Source organism: Cyprinus carpio, chromosome B3 (genome assembly GCF_018340385.1).
Source record: "Cyprinus carpio isolate SPL01 chromosome B3, ASM1834038v1, whole genome shotgun sequence".
NCBI classification, from domain to species: Eukaryota; Metazoa; Chordata; class Actinopteri; order Cypriniformes; family Cyprinidae; genus Cyprinus; species Cyprinus carpio.
In genome coordinates, this window is record NC_056599.1 from 5,032,506 (window position 1) to 5,050,046 (window position 17,541).

Here is a 17,541-nt window from a genome sequence, read left to right on the forward strand (position 1 = left end):
TTTTCGGACTCCCTGGACCCCCCAATACAGTAAAACTGTGCATTTTAGAGTGGCCTTTTATTGTGGACAGCCTAAGGCACACCTGTGCAATAATTATGCTGTCTAATCAGCATCTTGATATGCCACACTTGTGAGGCGGATGGATTATCTCGACAAAGGAGAAGCGCTCACTAACACAGATAAAGACTGTGAACAATGTTTAAGAGAAATAGGCCTTTTGTGTACACTGGAAAAGTCTTAGATCGTTGAGTTCTGCTCATGAGAAATGGGGGCAAAAACAAAAGTGTTGCGTTTATAATTTTGTTGTATTTATATATTTTTTTGTGTATATGTATATGTGTATATATATGTATATATATGTATATATATATATATATGTATATATATGTATATATATGTATAAATTTTACTAGGGCTGTGACGGCGGTAAAGTGGTAAAAATCTGCCACCGTCACAGCCCTAGTAAAATTTTGATATTTCTTGTTTTATCCAGCTCAAAGACCCTGGGGTCAAATTGACCCAAAAGAACAACGATGCTACAAAATGATTACCGGGTTTCCCTATTAAATTAGTAAAAGTCATTAAATCTGAAGCAAAAAAAGTAAATTGTGTATTTACAGACATTCTCAGCTTTTAACAATATACCAAAAATAAATCATTTTTACTTTTATTTCAGAGTTCATTGAAGAAAAAGAGGAAAATGAAGAATCAAGTGAAGTTGAGGAGAAAAATCATGTCAAAACTGGTGGAAAACCTTTGAGTTGCTCTCAAACCAAACAGAAAGATTTAAAGAAAAAAAGAGTTATGAATTCCTTCACCTGCACTCAGTGTGGAAATGGATTCACACACAAAACAAGTTTTGAGCGTCACATGAGAATTCATACTGGAGAGAAATCGCACACTTGTGATCAAAGCGGGGAGAGTTTCAAACAATCAGCAAACCTTAATATACACATCAACATCCACACTGAAGAGAAGCAGCACGCATGTGATCAATGCGGTAAAATGTTTTTATGGGCTTCACTTCTGAAGAAACACTTGAAAGTTCATGCAAAGGAGAAGCCACATCCATGTCATTTGTGTGGTAAGAGTTTTTCGCATCTACAAAGTTTGAAAGTACATCAGAACATACATACTGGTGTGAGAGAGTACATGTGCTTTGAGTGTGAAAAAGCTTTTAGTTCAGCGTGCTGTTTAAAACTGCATGAGAGGATCCACACTGGAGAGAAGCCTTACAAGTGTTCACACTGTGACAAGAGATTCAGCCAGTCAGTACATCTAAAAACACATGAAATGATCCACACTGGAGAGAAACATTATAAGTGTTCACACTGTGACAAGAGATTCAGTCAGTCATCAAATCTGAAAACACATAAGAGGATCCACACTGGAGAGAAACCTTTTAGGTGTTTACACTGTGACAAGAGATTCAGTCAGTCAACAGATCTGAAAAAACATAAGAGAATTCACAATGGAGAGAAACCTTACAAGTGTTCACACTGTGACAAGAGATTCAGTGATTCATCAAGTCTGAAAAGACATGAGAGGATTCATACTGGAGAGAAACCTTATAAGTGTTCACACTGTGACAAGAGATTCAGTCATTCAGCAAGTCTGAAAAGACATGAGAGGATTCATACTGGAGGAAAACCTTGTAAGTGTTCACACTGTGACAAGAGATTCAGTCATTCAGCAAGTCTGAAAACACATGAGAAGATCCACACTGGAGAGAAACCTTACAAATGTTCACACTGTGACAGGAGATTCAATCATTCAGCAAATCTGAAAAGACATGACAGACTTCACAATGGAGAGAAACCTTATAAGTGTTCACACTGTGACAAGAGATTCATTCAGACAAGAGATCTGAAAACACATGAGAGGATCCACACTGGAGAGAAACCTTACAAGTGTTCACACTGTGACAAGAGATTCAGTGATTTATCAAATCTGAAAAAACATGAGAGGAATCACACAGGAGAGAAACCTTTTAGGTGTTCACACTGTGACAGGAGATTCAGTCATTCAACAGATCTGAATAAACATGAGAGGATTCACACTGGAGAAAAAGCGTATCACTGCAATGTACGTGGGAAGCATTTCATTAAGTCATCTGTTATGCACAGTCATATAAAAAACAATCACAGTAAGGCCCCATACACACGGAGACGCATTAAGCTGTATATGTAAATATTTTGTATGGTATATGTGTTTCATCCAGACGGATCTGGCATTTTGGGAGAGTGAAATCGCAATTTTTTTGGTTTTGGGTGCCTGAGTGGGTTGATTTTTTGATGACGGGTTCTTTGGTTTTTAATTTTTAAAGGAAATTCTTGTGTTTTTTTAGTGTGTGTAGTCAACCCACGTCTCGACCCTAGTCAGACTACGTCATGTAACACCAACAACAACAATGGAGGACTACATGTTTGTGTTCATGCTGCAGAAGCTACTGAGCCTATTAGCTGGACTAAACTTACTAGTAGAGCTGCACGATATTGGAAAAAACTCACATCGCGGTAATTTTTCTCGCTGATGTATATTGCCATATGAAAAAAAAAATCACCAGATGACTTAAAAAATAAAAAAAATCAATGATTAGGGTGATTTTGTAAGTGAATGAATCAGCTTAGAAAATAAGCAAATTACAAACATAGATAAATATAATAGAAAAAATATACAAATGAAATTAAAAATGCTTTATATCCTTCAGGTAAGTCCAATTGTTACTAACTGTTACAGTTTAGTCTAATACGTTACTGCTGCATTACATTGCTGACCGAATGCAGTGTTTTATAATCTAGAGATTGTAAAGAGGATGTAGCGCACTGTCGAGTCAAGTGCCAGTGCATTAGAGACCTGCTCCCGTGAGACTCGACGCAACAGAGAGCGGCGCGGGACAAGACTTGATAGGCGAGTGCATAGTCTCGTGTGTGTGCAGGATGCCGGAAAATAAAATGATTTACGGGACTCCCGCAAAGTAGAGATATCTAAACATAAAATATCTAAAACCAAATAAATTGTTATTCATTTATTGCACAAAAGCAAAATGAACTCATATAAAATATAAACGATTAACAGGTGCAAGCGTATGCAGAGCTTTTATTTAGGCTATAACAAGGATTGGTTTGTCGCATGACGAGAGTGATGCGAGATGCTGATCCAAATTCTGTTAATAAAAGTTTAATTTCTTCCTTTAATATAGGCTAAGCGAATTTGTCATTATTGTTGCTGTTTTCATTTAAAATAAAACATTGAACCACAAACTAAGCATTTGTTTTAAAAGGGGGAAATACTTTTTTATTTTGGTTACAATATCCATCTTATTCGTTTTTGTTAATAAAAGTTAGATGGTTAAATGCCTATGGGAATTTGTACCATTGTACTATTTTATGGCTTATGTGTTTTAATTAATAGGCTAATAATAAATCACAAACTAACGTTTTAAAGAAAGGGGAAATCTAAAGACGATTTATTTTTTGTGTTACAATGCGGATAAAACATTTTCCTTATTAAAAGTTCAAAGTTTAATATAAGAGAATTTGTCATCGTACTGTTTTAACCTGTTTTGTTATTAATAATAATAGGCTAATAATGAGACACAAACTAAGCATTCGTTTGAAGTAAGGGTAAAATGTAGATTCATTATGCATATTTTTATTGTGTGATAACAGATATCTGAGAGATTGCGATGAACTGAGATGTCTTTTAGAGATTTTAAATGCAGCACTCTCTGCTGCCGTTCTGCCAAACCATGCACACAGCAGCCACTTGCTTTAGTTAAAAATAACAGTGTTCTATGAATTAATGCTTTAATAACAAATATTTATCGGGAGCGTGGATTTCATAAATTTCATGGAGAAAAAAGTAATGTAACATTAATGATTAATTTTGAAATAAAGTAATCAGAACAGTAACGTGATTAGTTTTAAAAGGAGTAATCAGTCATTTGATTACATTTTCAGAGTAACTTGCCCAACACTGGAACCAATATACAATCCATTTACTTTCTCACCTGTTTACTGCTAGAGTCGGCACGTAGTTTGGCATCGGGCCAAAAAAAAAAAAAACCCTTTGCCACTAGGTGGCGGGCTACCGTGAAAGGATCATTTAAGAAATTTCTTGATGAAAATTGCTACTGGAATTGCTTATGACAGACTGTCTTTGTAACTGGTAGTGAGCTATTACTCTGTGTTAAATCCTGTAGGGGGACGCTCATTAAAAGCCATCAAAAGCCACATACAGAGTATTTGAGTGGAGTGGATCGTCAATAATTTCCACTCCGAGCTCCGAGAATTTAATAATCTCTCCGCTCCGGGTTCACCATTTTCCGCTCCTGCTCCGCTCCTCGCTCACTGATATCAGAAACACCACTCAATGTCTTAAATATTTTAGTATGTTTGAAATAGCACAGTTCTGTTCATAACATATATTGAAAAATAAAATAAGAGGAGAGTTTCAAAGTGGTTTATTGGAACACTAGTTTGCAAACTTTTTTCTACCATGTGACAAGCCAATAACATGGTTGTCAGCATTAAAAGTTATGATTGCTGCTTTTTGAGTTTCTGATTTTTTTTGTGATGATTTTGTTTGTGATTAAAAATCAGTTATTTTACCTACGGATCAATGCATTTCTTACAGATTTCTGCTCATTAAAAATCAGATACATATGCTGTATTACATTTGTTTGAATGCATTATTGAGAGACCGATTGCATGTGAATAAGTGTTGTAGTACTTGCTTAAATGTGCCATAGAATGGAAAACTGTATTTACCTTGGCATAGTTGAATAATAACAGTTCTGTAGATGGAAATGACATAACATGAGCCTCAAACACAATTGTTTCCTCCTTATGTAAATCTTGTGCATGCAAAAGACCACTGAAGAATAGGTGAATCAGAACTTAACACCGACTGTGACATTACAGTCAGGATAACTTATAGTTACACCCCAACATTTGCTTATACCCGCCAATGTTTTTTGCCAGCCGCCAGCTGAAGTTCTGCAGGTATTGTGAAGAAACAACCGAGGATAATCATGGAAATAAATGTTATGTTCCAGGCTGTGCAGGGGATGTAATGTGCAGGGATGGGTTGGTGTCTGTATTCAGAAAGGCACGGAAAACAAATAACGCATTAAAAGCAGTGGCGTAACTTTGCTTTAAAAGTGGTGGGGACACCGCGCAACTCGTTTTGCTAGTTTTGTATTTAATAACCCAATTTACTAGGGGATTTGGTTTAGAGTTGGAAAACGTAATTTTCGCTTTTCAAAAATACATCAATGTACCAGGGGCGGCGGCAGAAAATTTTGAACAGAGGTGCTGAGGTGGTGCTAGATCACTGACAGGGAGCTGGGCAATTCAGCGCTCATTCTTCCCTCCGGTCGAACTTTCTGAGTTGGTCGCAAGAGAAGGTTTTTTTTTTTTTTTGCTACAACATGCTATTTATCAATGCATGCTGATGAACTGACAAACTGTTGTGACAAAGTTCAGAGAGAAAGTACAAGCCGCAAATGGAGGGGGTGATTTTTGGACATTGCATTGCATTTTGCATCAGGGCGCATGTCGTTATGCTGCAAGTCGTTAAAAATGGATCACGTCATGGAGGTGGTTGTCCGAACTGTTAATTTCATCCGAACCAGAGGTCTCAATCATCATCAGTTTGACAGCCTTCTCAGTGACTGTAACATTACCCCTGGTCTGCCATACCACACTGAAGTAGGATGGTTAAGCAGAGGTGCTGTGCTGAAGCGCTTCTTTGATCTACGTGGGGAAATCTGACATTTCATGGAGGGAAAAGGTAAACCTGTTAAGGAATTACAGTGCCCACTATGGCCAGGGGCGTGTCTATTTAAGCTTTGCAAGCTTTCTAGTCTATGATCCATTTAAAATGTAGAACTTTGTTTTTCAGCCACACACACGTAGCAAAGTTTCGGGAATGACATCTGCATATTTATGTGGGATTCACTCTCGAAGTAGCAGTGATTGACACAATGATGACCAAAGCAATAGACGGGATGTGAAAATGGGCATTAAGACTAGAGCACCCTCACTCATTTTAGAAGCACCCTCAGTAATTATTTCTGGAACCTGGTTAATACGCTTTTATTGCAAAACTATGTACAAAAACAACAAAATACAAATGCACTTAATAAAACAATTGAATTAATGCATATTTATAAGTTAAGCACTTAACTAAAATAAGTAGGCTATTAATAAAATAACTAAAGAAGGCTGACTATAATCAGCTTGCTTCCATTTAATGAGATAAGCCTACTCCTCATCTGAATTAGAAAAAAGGTGCTTCTAGTCTTCAGTGATGCAAGAATGTTTGATCATACACGTAATCTCTGAGCAAAAGCAGAGCCAATTCATAGAAGAACAATGTATATTTAAAAGCACACATCCAGTTTTGTGTGAGTGAAGGAAATCCACTTGCGAGTGGAGATTCGTGCTCGCGCATTACATGGATCACGTAACATTATACGCTCTCGATCTCTGTCAAATAGCACGCTATAGAAACCGCCTAAAATTAAGTATAAAGAGGAGAAGAAAGCGGCCCTAGGCAGCTACACGTGCCAGGATCCGCCACCTTCCAGATGCAGTTAGAAATTTACTAAAAACAAGTCTATCGCAAGACATCTGGGGGGGGGGGGGGGCACCTGGGGTGGCCAGCCAGATTTAGGGGGGGGGGGGGGGCGGTGCCATCCCTGGCCACCACGTAGACACTCCTCTGACTATGGCTGCAGGACCTGATGGTCGATATTACAGAGCAATTGAATAATCTGAACAAAATGTTGCAAGGACGCAAAACAATTGTAACACAGTATTATGACAGCATACGTGCATTCAAGTTAAAGCTCACGTTATGGAAGACAGATGGCGGTGACCCTGCTCAATTTCCCTGTCTAAGAGATGTGTGCACAGCAAGCGTTAATCCTGACGTGAGACAGTACAAAGACAAGATTTCAGGGTTGCTGAGGGAGTTTGATAAACGATTTCAGGTCTTTAGCGAACTCGAAACAGAATTCGCAGTTTTTCGCTCACCATTCACAGTCAGAGCCTCTGATGTGCCCGCTGACATGCAATTTGAAATAACTGATTTGAAGTGTGATGTAGAATTGAAGGACAAATTTGCCTCTGTGGGCTTGGACACATTTTATTAGTATCTCCTGCCAGGCTATCCTAAATTAACAGCACTGGCTGCAAAAATGTTGTGCATGTTTGGGACTACCTACATTTGTGAGCAAGTTTTCTCAGTAATGAATATTAATAAAACGACGCTGCGCTCAGAGCTCACACATAAGCACTTAAATGAGATTCTAAAATTGGCTGCAACCCAGGACATGATGCCTGATATTGATGCACTTGTACAGGCTAAAATTTGCCAAGTTTCAGGGGCAAATCGATAAAGTAAATTTGTTTACTTAAAAAAAAAAAACTGTTTAAAAAAACAACAACACATACTTATGTATAAATTTGCAAATTTTACAAAGATTTTCTTTTTAAAACAGCTGCCACTTAAGATTTTAAGTGCGTGGAGTCAATTAATGTGTTCAGAATTGGAAAATGGATTTTAAATAATTTCTATATTTTGATGTTTGATTTATGTTAACATGCAGGACAGTGTTTTTAAGTTCCACAAAACTGTGACTAAATGTTTTCCGACACTGTATTTTGCTTAAATCTATGCATACACCTTTCTCCTTTTAAGACTAAAAATAAAGATGGATTCATTGTTATTATTAAGTAAAATGCACAACAACAATAAAACAGTAGGATTCAATGTCAAACTAGCTTACAAAACGTTTCTGAACAAAAACGAGGAATCAAATAAAAATGAAAAATAAAAGAGAGCCTCCATAGCATAATGTGAGGTAAACAGCAAAGATAAGCTTTTCAAAATGAAAACAAAGTAAAGTAAAGTAAAAAGTACTTTCATCTGAAAAGTAAAGTAAAACTAAATTTGCTGGCGGTGACAGTGCTTGTAAGGTTTTTTTTTTTCTTTTTTCCCCCCCACAAGAATACCAACATGTTCACCTTCTCTGGTGCGGTCTTCTACTTATAAGCGTGTAGACCATCAATATTCGCGTAATTTTTGTTGCGCGCACCTTCGTGCTCCTGCTCACTCAGCGATCACATGTGGTTTTGAATATTTATTAGTTACCATATCAACGTTATACAGAAAAAAAAAATGCGCCAAAATTCAAAAATCTTTTGAAGATATCACTTACAATTTATTTTACCATAGTAAAATTACAATTCTGGCTTAAGTACATTTTTTCATCTCAGTTTTCTTTATTCAGTTATAATGAGATAAATGTAATTTTATTTTAATCTCCAATCTGTTATTTATCAGTTCAGATCGCTTTTTAATGCTTTGATCAGAAGACAGTAACCACTTTTAAATTCCAGATGCGCAGATGGGGCACGTTGTAACACTGCTATGTGCTATTCTATGACATTAGCAATGTTATTTACACTATTTACTTTAATGAATTTTAATGAGAAACAACGAGAAACAGGTGAATAAAGACTGACAGTCAATGTTCTATGTTTAGAAATTATTATTTCAAGACATGTAAAGCATTTTTGCTCGTTTATGTGGGCCGTCCCAAGCATTGGTTGCAATGTGTTCATTGTCAAACTCTAAAATCAGATTTTTTTTTTTTTTTTTTTTTATTAACAAAATATTTTAGTTTATTATGTATATTTTTTTCATTCCATCAGATAACATATGGTTACGACTTACAGCTTAGGAAAATAAAAAAATCAGTATCTCAAAAATTAGAATATTCAGTTTGATTAATTTTGAGTATAAATACTGGGTACCTCTTGGGCTAGTTAAGAACATGCAGCTACAATTATGGGAAAGACTACTGACTTGACAGTAGTCCAGAAGATGATCATCGACACCCTCCACAAGAAGGTTAAGCCACATAAGGACATTGCTAAAAGGGCTGGCTGTTCACAGAGTGCTGTATCAAAATATATTCATAGAAAGTTGATGGGAAGGAAAAGGTGTGGTAGGAAATGGTGCTCAAGCAACAAGGATGACCACAGCCTTGGGAAGATTGTCAGGAAAAGCTGATTCAAGAACTTGGGAGAGCGTCACAAGGAGTGGACTGAAGCCAGAGTCAGCGCATCAAGAGTCACTACACTCAGACGTCTTCAGGAAATGGGCTACAGGTGTCACATTCCTAGTACCAAGCCACTCCTGAACCGGAAAAAAACATCAGAAGCATCTCACCTGGGGTAAGGAGAAAAAGAACTTAACTGTTGCTCAGTGGTCCACAGTCCTCTTTTCAGATGAAAGTAAATTCAGCATTTCATTTGGAAATCAAGGTCTGGAGTCTGGAGGAAGACAGGAAAGGCACAGAATCCAAAGTCCAGTGTGAAGTTTCTGAAGACAGTGATGATTCGGGGTGCCATGACGTCTGCTGGTGTTGGTTCATTGTTTTATCAAATCCAAAGTCAATGCAGCCATCTACCAGTAGATCTTGGAGCACTTTATGCTTCCATCTGCTGACAAGCTTTATGGAGATGCTGATTTCATTTTGCAGCAGGACTTTAGCACCTGCCACAGTGCCAAAACCACTTCCAAGTGGTTTGCTGACCATAATATTACTGTGCTTGATTGGCCAGCCAACTCACCTGACCTGAACCTCACAGAGAATCTATGGGGTATTGTGAAGAGGAAGATAAGTAACATCTGACAGACAATACAGAGGATCTGAAGGCCACTATCAAAGCAACCTGGGCTTCAATAACACCTCAAAAGTGCCACAGGTTGATCACCTTCATGCCACGCCGCATTGAAGCAGGAATTTGTGCAAAAGGAGCCCCAAGCAAGTATTGAGTGCATAATTAAACCTACTTTGGAGATCTTGAACATTTCTGTTTTGTAAATCCTTTTTGATTTATCTTTGAGAAAATATTTTAATTTTTTGAGATACTGAATTTTTAATTTTCCTAAGCTGTAAGTCATTACCATCAGAATCAAACAACTCTTGAAATATTTTAGTTTGTTGCCAATGAATCTAGAATATAAAAATGTTTGCTTTTTTAATTAAATTACAAAAAAATACATAAAATACTTTTCCATGATATTCTATTTTTTTTTTTTTTTAGATGTACCTGTACATGATTATCTTTCTTCAGAAAACAAAAAAACAAAAAAGCAAAATAAAAAATTTGAACCTGGGACCTCTAGTTGAGTTGACATGGAATGACCCAATAGGGTTTAAGCACTTCACGCTTGAACCCCTAATAATAATGATGATGATGATGATAATAATAATAATAATAATAATAATAATAATAATAAGTAATTTGATGCTGGTTGTTTTGATGTTGCAATGTTTTATTCACATCAAACAAAGACTGGATTAAGTAATGGTATTTCACCTTAACCTGTAAACCCATAACATGCTGCTTAACTGTTATGTTTGTTCCCAGGGTGTATATTATTTACATGGCATCAATTAGAAAACCACTAAACACTGTGACATTTCCTGAATCCCAGATCCATGTGTCCTTGTGGAGTACCATATAGACTTGATCCCCTTTCTCCAATAGCAGTGTTAAGCCATTGCCTCCGTTCTCTGGAGAATCTTTACTCTTGTGGTGACTTGTTAATGCTTCTTGCTTTCCATTTCTATACAAGCCTAATGATGTTCCATGAGTAGTTGCACAATGGTAGAAGAAACTGAAATAGTAAACTCCCCGTACCGGTGCTGTGAAAATCCCTGTTAAAGAGTGAGACAGTTCTCCATTAAACAGCTGTAGACATGAATTATACAAGTGCGTTGATATTATTTTCAGCAGCATGTATTAACAATACCTGTGTGCTGGTTGTAGGGGTCACCAACATTAATGAAGACATGCTTGTAAACCAGTGTTGAATCTGCTTTAACCGGTCCAAAGAAACCATTTAATCCTAATGAAGCTGAAAGCGCCACCTTTGGCCTGTCTAAAGAGAACATATGCCGTCTTAAAATGTTGAAATTTGGCTTAGTAGCAATGCAGACAAATGATATATAACAGTTTTTGAAATACTTTTTTAAAAAATATATATATTATTATTATATAAAACAAAAATTATTGGACTGCGTTTTAAAGGAAAATACTATTTCAGTCTTTTTACTTCAAAATTTCACATTTAATTCAATGTGATGCATGCCATTTCTTTGAAAAGGTTTTTAATGAGACATTGCAAGGAAATTTCATCAGTAATTATAAAATAAATCATACACCAATTGTTTTTCAGTGTATATGATATTATAGCACATCTTCAAAAACACTACAGTCTCACCTAGGTGTTCCCTTTTGATTTTCTCAATCTGATCTTCACTGTTAGCAAGTCTGATTTCCAGAGCTTTTAGTTGCTTCTCTGTGGCTCCAAGATCCTTCAGTAAATCTGTGCATATTTTCAAAGGACAAGTCGGCTGTTTGTTTTCATCTTTAGTACTTAATTCAGAGGTGACCAGTTCTGTAGCCATGGTCAAACCTGTGGCAGCCAAACTGAATATAAGACATTTGTATAGAAGCAGAAGAACTGCTATTGTTATCCTCATTCTTAATGCTTTAGCTAAGGCGTGTTAGAGATGTCTGTGCTGTATGTGAATGCTTTTATCTGTATGTTACAAATAGGATGCTTCTGTAATTCACATGTGATAAACAATTTAGCCAATGACAGAAAGAAGAAAAAGAAAAAAAAAAAAAAAACAGCATATGACTGTTTCTGAAAAAATACTGTTGGCTACCTTAATGTTTTACAAACTGATGCAATATTGACAGATTAAAGCAGTACATGTTTTCCTTGGCAGCTTTGATCTGCACAAAACACTGAACTTTGGACTAGACATAACAGTACAAGACTAGACATACATTCCATTATGTTTGAGACATTTTTTTTTTTTTTTGCTGGATTCTCCATACTTAACAGTTTTTGTAATCAAAACATTTGCAAGTAATACAAAGTATATAAAAAGTAATACAAAGAAATACAAAGTCATAAAACATTCTTAGGTTTTATTAGAGGGTTTTACATAGATTTTTGTCTCAACAACATCTGTACATAATACCGCCTTTTACTTTCAGAATTCACAGTATATATATGATATTCTAAAAACATTAAAAGTAAACTAGTTAGTCAATAGATAAATATAAGTGTACTTCTTTGAGGCATGACAAAAGATAATTAAAACGCAATGGTTTAAGGTGAAGCCTTTTAAAAGTGTATTTGTCCTTTGTCCTGCCATGTTTACGAATTTGGTGACAGGATCCTGACATGTGCTCACCTATTCATTTTGTGTTTTTGTTTTTTCTGGATCAAAGTTTCTGTTGTTATTCGATGTGTGCTTATCTTACACCTTTAACCCTATGATTATTCAGGTAGGATAAGTAAATTCAAATCTAGCCTTAACCATGAAGTACTCACCCACTCGTCATTACCAACATAGTTCAATAATTCTGTGTCTCCCGAAACCATCAATCAAACTAGGGATGCCGCGATATACCGGCATTGGCGATAACATTGATATGAAAATCATGAAATATCAAAATCATGTTAATTTAGGGTGTGTCGATATACCGGTATTGGCAATAACCACCATATTTAAAATATTGGACACTTACAGGACACTTATGATAACAGGTCACACGCAAATAGCCTACTCCAGCACCAGTACCTGGTTGAGCGCCCAGGTGCTTCTGTAAGAAGCACTAAAGATAAGCTGTGATCTAGACAGCCGTAATGGCCTTGCTAACAAGCCAACGATGAGCACCAAAAATAAACAAAAGAAAGTGATATTAGATCAGGTCTACTCATCTGCTGCCCCAGACTCACCTCCAACTGATTCGTCTTCAGGAGACCTACCAAAAATTCTCCCTCCAGCTCCTGACATTCCACTAAGCAGCCCCATGACAAATAGGAGAAAAGGTTGTGATTCTTTGTTTTATTTTTTGGAAGGTATTTTTTATGACTTTACTTTAAATGTTTATTAATGGGAGGGCTGACTCGATCGAGTGATTTTTAATTACTCAAACTCAATTGAGGATCTCAAAACATCCTTAAATCACCTGTATTGTACGTTGAGATTCTTGATATTGAAGATTGTAAGTTTTGATGAGAAGTTTGCACAGCAACTTGTCAATCTGGAAGAGCGACTCACTGATGCTGAACATTACAAAAGATGCTGGTGCCTACGCCTCTATGGTCTCTCTGAACAACCAAACGAAGACATAAAAGCGAAAGTTCTTGAAATCTGCAACATTGTTTCCCCAGAGTCTTGCCAGAAAGGATTTGATGTCATTGATATTGCTCACAGGCTCGCCAAACCACAGCCGGGCAGGATTCGTGCTGTCATTATTCTGTTCGCGTTGCGATCTGTGCGAGATGAAATATGGAGGAATGGCAAAAATAGCGAATTTCTGAAACAGCGCAACCTTCGCTAAGTGGAGGATTGGATCAAAGAAGAAAAGGACAAATGATCGCTACTGTGGCCACATGTGAAGAAAGCACGGGAAGACAACAAGAAAGCCTACTATATTGGATCCAAAAGCTTTTATTGAAGGCATAGCGATCAAGCTTAATGCGGAAGGCCAAAAGATAAACTGAACAATGCGGTTGAACTGATCTGCAGACCCCTTAGAGGCATGCCTACAAACAAATAACTTTATCTCTTTTTGTTCAAAATTGTTCACGTTTTGTTTCGGAAGAACCAGTGGGGTGATGAGTTCTGGTTAGCACATGGAACTAATCATTCAGCTGGTGTGATCACTTTGGAAGGCAGATTTAGAGGGAAAATTGTTTATAACCAATGTGATGTCAAAGGGCATTAGGTAATTTTAGTTACTGAAATTGGCAGCAATATGTTTATATTATGTAATATAAATGGATATAATTCTTGTGTTTTGAATCATAATCTGTTGGACACTATAGAGGAAAATGTAAATATTCTCTCAACTAAACTTCCAATGGTAAAGGTAATTATTGGTGGAGATTTGAATATGGTTCATGATAATGCTCTAGATAGACCACCTCAGAATTAGAACAAAATGTTTTGCAAACTAAAATTTCCCCTGCTATTCTCACTTATCACAGAGTTTTAACTTTAAACATTAAATCTGAAGATGTCCAATGTAATTGTAGAAATTCAGTGAAATTTGCAAAACGTATGAAAAATGCATTAAATAACTGATGAAACTCAATGTGGATTCAAGAAAGGTTGCCACATTTCCTCTAATATTCATTTAGTTATTGATTTAGTGCAGTATAGTAATTTATTAAATGGAGACCCTTTAATACTTTTTCTGGATTTTAGAAAAGTTTTTGATTCAGTAAGCCATAATTTTACATTTGATTCATTAAAATTCTTTGGTTTCGGACAAGATTTCATCAAAAGTCAGTCCCTTCAGGATTTTGCAGAACTTTTTTTTAGATTTTTGCTGCCTAAAATGACTGATGTTGCTGCGGCTTTCCTCAAAATTTGCAGTGATATTTGCAGCATTTCTTATTGTTTTGCAGTGAAAATATACCACAGACAACATTCTTCTAACACTGTTATGACTTTTCTGACTTCGAGAACCACTGTAGGTCTCCAGACTAACGTTTGAGGACACCAGCACTAGTGCCATTAAGTTCTACAGAAGGTGGCTCCAGCACCTGACAGTAAAGCACTCACCCTAATCACACATGTACATCTCGGAGACGTCTATTTAGTGTCTGCATTTACATATGCAAGATGTATTTTCAAGAGTGCTTGCTCATCTGCAGTACGTCTCTAAGATGTTTCCTGTCAGATGTCTAAAATAAACATTTATTAGAATGCATGTAAAACTGCTTCTGAGACATTTATCAGAGTAGACAGCAGATGATTCCCAGATCTTTAGCAGACGTCTTACAGATGTAATAAATATATTACATTGATAAAATGTACTTTTATTACTGTCATTCATAATGTCTAAATATAATTTAATGAATACAAAAATATATATTAGGGAGTGAAAATTGGCCTATAAGTACTACTCTAAAGCCATCTAGTGGACATTTAATACCTTTTTAATTTTTAAATAATTGTTTGCTTTTCTACATTATGAAACTTTTAGTTTTATACATGGGGGAAACCTATGAAGGATGAACAAATATCGTCACATTAAAAATAACTTTCAAATTTGGTAATACTTCAAGTTTTGAAGTGCTGGGAAAAGTTGTGTGAAGCATTTAAAAACACTCAAAAACATTAGACCGTTTCTGCCACAAGTTGTTCCTGTAGTTTTACTGTTAAAACCATGGCGAATGGTGGTGATTTGTGTTTATTGAACAATGTTTTTCCTGGTTTCCACATCAGTGGCATTTGTTCTGATATCAGCTTTTACAGAATTCTAAAACAACCAAACAAACAAAAACAGAAATGCTGAAGTACATAAGTCAACCCTGGTCTAACAGACCATTTCTATTCAAAATTTTGTACCTTTTGATGTAATTTTATAAATTTTACCTCCATAAACTTATGTATGAGGTACATTGATCTTCAAAATTTTAAAACATTATAGACACAAATCACATGTTTCTATAAGGAGAACCATTACAGTTTTTCTCAATTGCTTTGGCTCAATTTTTGAATTATTTTTCCCCCTCGTATCGAATTAATTTTTTTTTCCCCAAATAAGCTTCTTGTTCACATCAGATTGGAATTTCTTATTGATCTGAGCAAATTGCAAATGCTTTGGCACATGTGTGCAAACAGTAAGTCTGAACTAATTGCATATGGCTTGTTGATCAAAACTGATGAGTCGATTCTCACTTAAACGGTCAAACTCTACACAACTTCTCAATCCTTTTTCATCGTGTAAGCCATCACATTCAAAACGATCCATTCAGTAATGAAAAATTGGTATACACAACATCAGTGTCAGATATTTATGGAATATACATATAATAGAGCAAGAGGCGTAAATAGAAGAGTCAGAGTCTCTCATGAAATCAGAGCCACACTTGTGGATCATGTCATAAATCTTGGTTTTACAATGGAAGAGGCTGGTCGAAGAGTACAGCCTAATGTAAACAGGTCCACAGTGTCATCAATTGTGCAAACCTTTCGTAGGGAAAACAGGTAAATATGTATTTATCTTTTTTGTTTTACAGTATGTAAAGCATTTTTAAAAACAATAAACAATTATTTTATAAACAATATTGTATAGGTAAATGCAAGTCTACAGTATTTGTACATTCTATAGAAGCGCACAACAACCTCATGCTGGTGGCAAAGCCTTAGTATTTAACCATCAGCAAGAACAAGAGATTTGCAACAGTTCCATCAGGCTAAGAGAGATCCAAAGTGCAATCATAAATGACAATAATAATAATCAAATGATGATGAAGCAACTCTACAAGGTGCCGTTTGAGAGGAATAGTGAAAGAGTGAAGGAGCTGCGGTACCAGTATGTCCAGGTTAACTATTGGTGTGCACTTAATGAGTTTTACTGTACTTCTAAGATGTCTGTATTACTTGAAGTTTTAGAAACCCATAAGAAGAGAAAACATTTACTGAACTCTAGAATAAAAATTTACTTTATTTTGTTTCTGTGTTTCTTCATAGAGAATCATGGAGTTCGAAGGACATGAAACAACCCACATTCTTGATTTTGTGGACGAGGCCGGGTTCAATCTGTCCAAAGGCCGGAGATGTGGACACCGAGCCACAACTGACACACCAGACCAACGTGTGGCCAGTATTACAATGTGTGCTGCCATTTCAGGGAATGGTGTGAGCACACATATTCCACACACTGGGCCCTATAATACCCAACTTCTCCTAGCCTTCCTAAACACACTTTACAGAGACCTGATTCCAGAACAAGAAAGAGGTTTATTTAGACCACATTTGCCTAATTATGTTGTTGTCTGGGATAATGTCACCTTCCACCGCACCAGCATTGTAAGGGACTGGTTCAGTGGCGGACTGGGGAAGTAAATCAGGCCGGGAATTTGACTCCACCCCAGGCCACCTCTGTTGCTGCAGTCACCACCACCCAATTCATGTGTCCACCTGACTGCTAAACTCTTTGGCTCTTTCAGTTGTTTGAATTGGGTGATACTTAAAAAAATAAATCAAAATCCTTAGACTATGGACGGGCAAAATAATCAAATGGAGTATCAAGGCATTCACTGTCTCTATCATCTTTCCCTGAATCCCTCTCTCTCTCACTGTGCACATCGAGTTTCTCTGCAATATGAAATAAGCACTTTCAATAATCTATATTAATTATGCAGCCATCAATTGTATATGTCCCCATGATCACAGTCCTACTACTGATGATCTTATAAATCATAAAAGCACATATTGTTCTAAGAGTATAGCCAGCATGTTTAGTTTTGCTTATAGCTTAAACTTTACCTGAAGGTTCGTGCTCTGACTCAAAAGCTGAACTGTCTTGTTCAACAGCAGGAGCACTTGGAGCACTAGTGCTACTGTTGCTTTCTTCGTCACCTTCAAAATAAATAAATAAACATTGTAGACTAGGCTACATATTGTAGGCT

At 36.4% G+C, this 17,541-nt stretch overlaps 2 protein-coding genes across 3 annotated transcripts in view; one reads left to right on the forward strand and one right to left on the reverse strand.

Annotated features, from left to right (window-relative positions):
- Positions 1 to 17,282, forward strand: part of LOC109074666 (zinc finger protein 883-like) — a 30,792-nt gene extending 13,510 nt beyond the window's left edge. The window contains exons 2-3 of one of the 2 annotated variants that reach the window (XM_042721194.1): positions 677 to 1,084; positions 16,601 to 17,282. In XM_042721194.1, coding sequence (XP_042577128.1) covers positions 677 to 1,084; positions 16,601 to 16,626 — 434 coding nt within the window. In that variant the 3' untranslated portion in view covers positions 16,627 to 17,282. Of the gene's footprint in view, positions 1 to 676; positions 2,277 to 16,600 lie in introns of those variants that run through there. The other variant, XM_042721193.1, reaches the window with a different exon arrangement.
- Positions 10,339 to 11,630, reverse strand: LOC109074665 (protein HP-25 homolog 2-like). Its single transcript, XM_019090687.2, has 3 exons — positions 11,311 to 11,630; positions 10,840 to 10,968; positions 10,339 to 10,744 (listed from the first exon to the last, which is right to left on the reverse strand). The coding sequence occupies exons 1-3, from the start codon at positions 11,570 to 11,572 to the stop codon at positions 10,467 to 10,469; spliced, it is 669 nt and encodes a 222-aa protein (XP_018946232.2). The 5' UTR covers positions 11,573 to 11,630; the 3' UTR covers positions 10,339 to 10,466.
- Positions 17,283 to 17,541: the final 259 nt, after the last annotated feature.